This window comes from Lampris incognitus, chromosome 19, assembly GCF_029633865.1.
Source record: "Lampris incognitus isolate fLamInc1 chromosome 19, fLamInc1.hap2, whole genome shotgun sequence".
NCBI lineage: Eukaryota > Metazoa > Chordata > Actinopteri > Lampriformes > Lampridae > Lampris > Lampris incognitus.
The window spans coordinates 35949223-35955213 of record NC_079229.1 but is presented as its reverse complement, the minus strand read 5'-3'; the positions used below and the strand labels follow the sequence as shown (position 1 = coordinate 35955213).

Genomic DNA, 5991 nt, shown 5'->3' with positions numbered 1-5991 from the left:
GTCATCGCATTCAGCGGTGCAACAAGTCAGTATATTCATGTACCGAATATGCTGACTCGAATCGACCCCGTGCATAACTGTAGTCCACTGACTTCCGGTTTCTACTGCAGCGGTCACACCAGTTTCCCGTTTGTTGGCGCGCTGTTGACGATGGCATATTTTTCGCGATGCCTGCAAGATTTACCGTGGATAAATGTCACCGACATGCACCCAGCTGTGGAGTACCCTCGTCCTCGTATTGTGGACGAGACTTGATATGCGCAACTTGAGACGTCTCTCCCGTTTGTTGGGAGGTGCAGGGGGAAGTTTGTCGACGGACCTGTGCACGTCGTTGACATTTATCCATGGTTTTTGTTTATTTATTTATTTATTTTATATTTTTTTATTGAACAAAACATATAAACAAGAAAATATTACATCACAATAGGACAAAAAGTAGTTACAAAAATATAAATTATTTCAAATTAAAATTTACATAGCCATAAAAAAAGAAAAGACAAAATAAAAAAGCTCGAGATACAGGATTTAAGTTAAATTATATTCTTCACATAGTCTTCTGGTTTTGCTGGCTTTAGGATTCATACATTCTTTTAAAGATTCTAAATAGGATGAAATAAGTGCTTTGAATACACTGTTTGGACGCTGGTGTGCAAATTTGGTACAGTGAATATGAAATTTAGCAAATATTAATAGAAGGTTGATAATATACATTTTTTCTGAACTTATTTCCTCATTTTGTGACAGACCAAATAAAACATGTTGGATGTCCAGTTTACAAGAAGAGTCAATTTTTTTATTTATGAGATTATTTAGATCAAACATTTATCCATGGTAAATCTTGACGGCATCGCGAAAAGTATGCCAGCGTCAACAGCGCGCGCCAACAAACAGGAAACTGGTGTGACCGCTGCAGTAGAAACCGGAAGTCCGTGGACTACAGTTATGCACAAAGCCGATTGTCAGCACGTGGCATTCCACGTATCAAATTTAAACATGATTAATTCAAACACGACTCATTCGTTCATTTTGCGGGCCGTGAGTCACCACACCAAACCCTCCCAAATCTCTGGTGACCACCAGCCAGACTCTAACCCACCTCCACGGGTCATCAAACCAACCACGAGGCCCACCTGTAGTTCAGAACATGGGGGCGGCAGGTAAAAACTTAAATCTGGCAAATGTTGGACCTGAAAATCCATTTTCACTGGTAAAGATGTCCCTATATTTTTCAGCTTTTTTATTATTATTCATATTAACATTCATGATCCAGACCTTTTGTGTTGTGTCATTAGTATATGCAAAGCCGCTTCTGCTAAGCTGCATTCCACAGACTATTTCAGCTAGTTAACTGCAAGTCTTTCCACTTTCTCTTGTTAGCCTGCACTGCAACCAACTAATTAGGCGTTGTTGTTTCTCTTTTGGATGAAATCAGAATACTAGCCACTACAGTAATTTTGGTAAACTGTCATCAAATAAAACTGTGGTAAAGCCACAACCCTAATGCTTAGTATGAACACAAGCTGTAGACTTGTACTTTGCGTGTACTTATAGTACATAAAAGGTGCTCAGTCTGAGTTTAACAAGTGCTTAGCAAGTACATATAGCTTCTCAGTAAAGTTCTTAGCAGGTGCATATAAAGCTTTTAAAAAAGCAGCATTACACAGAACATCGTAAAAGAAAAAAGAGGGTGAATGGATTGACATTCCCAAATACAGAAAACGTTCTGTTAGCGGTGAGAGCGTGAGCTCGGCGACTGCTTCTATTTCCACTGTTTCTTCTCGTAGTCCCAGTGGGCCGAGAAACCATGGACTGGGTTGACCCGCATGTCAATCATTCTCTGAGTCTGCTTCTCTATCCAATCAGGAGACAGCGTGTGAGGCACTGGCCCAAAGACTGTGGGAGGAGAGAGAGAGAGAGAGAGAGATGGAGAGCAGGGTGTGGAAGATCATACAAGACATCTAGGTCAGACTTCAAATTTAGAGTGTAATAATAAGTTCTGTTACATAATGAACATCTTACACATCTGGTTACTGAACTGCCTGCCTGCCTGTCTGAAGATATATGTTGTTTAAAGACATTGAAAACTATCCTTGTGATTACAGTTTCTATCTCCAAAAATTCTAGAATTCATACTGAAAATATGTATATGGTTAGACAATTGTGTGTGTGTGTGTGTGTGTGTGTGTGTGTGTGTGTGTGTGTGTGTGTTGCCCTACCATAGGCTCTGTACCACCAGACCAACACACCACTGAGGCCAAGCAGGAAGAAAACTCCACCTGAGGAAACACAAGCAAAAGAATAATCTCTTATTCCAGATGTTAAAAGATAGACAGTTGCGGTGATAAAGGTGTAGGAGTTTAAATCCTTGGGGTCAACTGTCCAAAGTAACAGGGAGCGCAGAAGAGAGGTGAAGAAGAGAGTGCAGGCAGGGTGGAGTGGGTGGAGAAGAGTGTCAGGAGTGATTTGTGACAGAAGGGTACCAGCAAGAGTTAAAGGGAAGGTTTACAAGATGGTAGTGAGACCAGCTATGTTGTATGGTTTGGAGACAGTGGCACTGATGAAAAGACAGGAGGTGGAGGTGGCAGAGATGAAGATGATAAGATTTTCACTGGGAGTGACGAAGAAGGACAGGATTAGGAAGGAGTATATTAGAGGGACAGCTCAGGTTGGACGGTTTGGAGACAAAGTAAGAGAGACAAGATTGAGATGGTTTGGACATGTGTGGAGGAGAGATGCTGGGTATATTGGGAGAAGGATGCTGAACATGGAGCTGCCAGGGAAGAGGAGAAGAGGAAGGCCAAAGAGGAGGTTTATGGATGTGGTGAGGGAGGACATGCAGGTGGCTGGTGTGACAGAGGAAGATGCAGAGGACAGGAAGAGATGGAAACGGATGATCCGCTGTGGCGCCCCCTAATGGGAGCAGCCAAAAGTAGTAGTAGTAGTAGTAGTAGTACACTGTACATATCACTACATATAGACGGTACACTGGACACATACATGTAGCGATATGAAGGTGAATTCTACCCAACTCTCCTCACCTAGAACAGTCTTCCACTCTGAAGAACCCTGACGCATCTCAGCATAAGAATACTGATGGGCCAGACGATACACTGTAGAGAGAGACGGAGACAGAGACAGAGAGAGAGAGACAACTTTTTTCATGGCCATTTCTTTCACTTCTCTATTCGTCCATGATGATTCTAGGATCACAGAAATATTTACCTCCATCTGTTGTTAGAAAACTGTCACTTTGACCTTTGACCTCCTGATTAGGGTAAAGTGACTGTCGCCTGCATCGTTCCATCCCAGACTAAAGCTTCTCATCAAGTTCACTTCTTAAAATGAGCGCCCCTGTGGACCAAATCTTTCACACAAGTTTGGCAAAGACCGGGCTTGTTCTGCCTCCAGCTGTGCTGTGGTCTGGAACATTTCCTGTGTCGAAGCATGTTCTCAAAGGCCGTATACGAAATTATGGAGTTAATTACGCAATGCAGGGTGGCACGGCAGCGCAGTGGTTAGCGCGGTCGCCTCACAGCAAGAAGGTCCTGGGTTCGAGTCCCAGGGTAGTCCAACCTTGGGGGTGGTCCTGGGTCGTCCTCTGGGTGGAGTTTGCATGTTCTGTGTGGGTTTCTTCCGGATGCTCCGGTTTCCTCCCACAGTCCAAAGACATGTAGGTCAGGTGACTCGGCCAGACTAAATTATCCCTAGGCGTGTGTGTGCGTGTGTGTGTGTGTGCGTGTGTGTGTGTGTACTTACAGGCCAGTTTTTCCTCTTTTGTGAGTGTCTTCCAATCCCCTCTCTCTTTGTCCTTCAGTTCCCCCTGCTGGTTGGTCAGCTCTCTAACGAACGGGATGTCCGGGAGGGGCGTGTCCAGACGGCAAACATACTGAGGAAGAGAACAGTCCAGAACATCTAGATCTAGAGAGAAAGAGAGGGAGACAGAGAGAGGGATAAAGGGAGGGGTGTGTCCAGACGGCAAACATACTGAGGAAGAGAACAATCCAGAACATCTAGATCTAGAGAGAAAGAGAGGGAGACAGAGAGAGAGATAAAGGGAGGGGTGTCTCCAGACGGCAAACATACTGAGGAAGAGAACAATCCAGAACATCTAGATCTAGAGAGAAAGAGAGGGAGACAGAGAGAGGGATAAAGGGAGGGGTGTGTCCAGACGGCAAACATACTGAGGAAGAGAACAGTCCAGAACATCTAGATCTAGAGAGAAAGAGAGGGAGACAGAGAGAGGGATAAAGGGAGGGGTGTGTCCAGACAATGGCAGAAAGAGTGTTATTGCATGTGTTGATGTATATGTGTTCTGTATTGTATACTGTTCTTCCTTTTTGTGAACACGCTCTCACACACGCACACACACACACACACACACACACACACACACACACACACACACACACACACACAGACCGACAAATTCACACACATCCACTCACAGACTCTTGTTGCCATGACGTAGCTGTGTAAGTTGTTTTATTGCATGTGTTGATGTGTATGTGTTGCGTGTTGGTGCACTCTTATTGTCCTTTATGTGGAAATGCTTTGCCATACAAATGTATATTTGTCATGCTAATAAAAGAACACCTGAAATTTGAATTTGATAAAAGTAAGAGATACGAAAGAGAGACAAGATGAGGAGAGTAAGAGAGTATTGTAGAGAGAGTCAAAAATTACAGGACAGAGACAGAGTGAGAGAGAGCGAGAGAGTGAGAGAGAGTGAGAGAGAGCGAGAGAGTGAGAGTGAGAGAGAGTGAGAGAGCGAGAGAGCGAGAGAGAGAGAGAGAAAAATCGATGGAGGTAGCCAGAGTTTGTGTTGCTTCAGCCTCAAGTTTCAGATCACAGTTCTAAACGAGGCTCGTCTTGAAATGAAACCATGAAAACTCAAAATCCAGGAAGTGAAACGCTCAGCGTGGACCCCCTGGTCCTGCAGTCACATGATCATAAAGCCAAACCCGAATTCTGCTGCGGCGCCGATGACACGTCTTCCTTTCTGTTCCCTGTTTAAACAGAGTCATGTGTTGCCAAGTCTACTGCCATGTGGCTGAGACTTGAAGTCCGAGTTACTCCATGTACCGCTGACGTGCGTTTGACAAATAAAGGTGGGACGGGAATCTGACTTTTGACCCCCTCTTTTACTGTCGCCGATAAAACCACCACCGCGGGACGCCGGCTTGAAAGCGGCTCGGCGTCGGTACAAGTGACTGTGAGGTGGAAATAAACGTAGTCAGGAAAACTCACGACCTTCTCCCCGAAGGAGGCCACAGGACGTGCTGGGCGGGTTCCTTCGGCCTTCCTTGTGTAAATTCAAGGAAAAGTGTATTTATGGCTGGCAGTGGTGGATCTAGAGATTTTTTCCCTGGGGTGGCAAAGGGGTGGCAAGACTGTGTCCCAGAGGTGGCAGCTGCCACCCCTTGCCACCCCTGTAGACCCGCGCCTGTGAGGGGGAGGGGGGTTCTAAATCGGCGATTTCTGTTTGAGATGAGTTTGGTGCAGGTCTCATTGACCTTCACCATGCATGTACACAAAATATACTTTAAAAACACATTATCTGATTTATAAATGGGGTGGCAGCAGGGGCGGATCTACAGGGCGGCAACAGGGGTGGCCACCCCTGTTGCCACCCTGTAGATCCGCCCCTGCTGGCTGGCAAGATGAATGATGATATGAGCTATGAGCGTTCATGTGAATGACTGAAAAGAAAGAGCTCACATGACTGACGTGCGTCTCGGAGCGTCAGTCTTTAAGTGCCCATTTTTAACGTCAGTAATTCAGGGGTAACTAGTTACACTGCGGATCGACGCTATCGGACATGTTATTTTTGCTATCAGCAAGTTGTGATGTGATTCATGGTATCAAAAGAGAAACGTCCTAAACCAGCCGTTGGTGATTTAACTAGCTGAAGTTGCATTTCTGACGTCAACAAACGAATTCAGCGAATTTCTGATATCCACGATGGCTTGTCAGCTAGCTAGTCGTGCTAGC

General features: G+C 45.1%; 1 protein-coding gene across 1 annotated transcript in view; it reads right to left on the bottom strand.

The window, feature by feature from the left end:
* Nucleotides 1–262: 262 nt before the first annotated feature.
* LOC130129791 (cytochrome c oxidase subunit 4 isoform 1, mitochondrial) overlaps nucleotides 263–5991 on the bottom strand; it is an 8330-nt gene continuing 2601 nt past the window's right edge. Inside the window, exons 3-6 of the mRNA XM_056299442.1 lie at nucleotides 3757–3918; nucleotides 3039–3110; nucleotides 2217–2276; nucleotides 263–1893 (exon numbers count right to left, since the gene is read on the bottom strand). Coding sequence (XP_056155417.1) covers nucleotides 1760–1893; nucleotides 2217–2276; nucleotides 3039–3110; nucleotides 3757–3918 — 428 coding nt within the window. The 3' untranslated portion in view covers nucleotides 263–1759. The remainder of the gene's footprint in view (nucleotides 1894–2216; nucleotides 2277–3038; nucleotides 3111–3756; nucleotides 3919–5991) is intronic.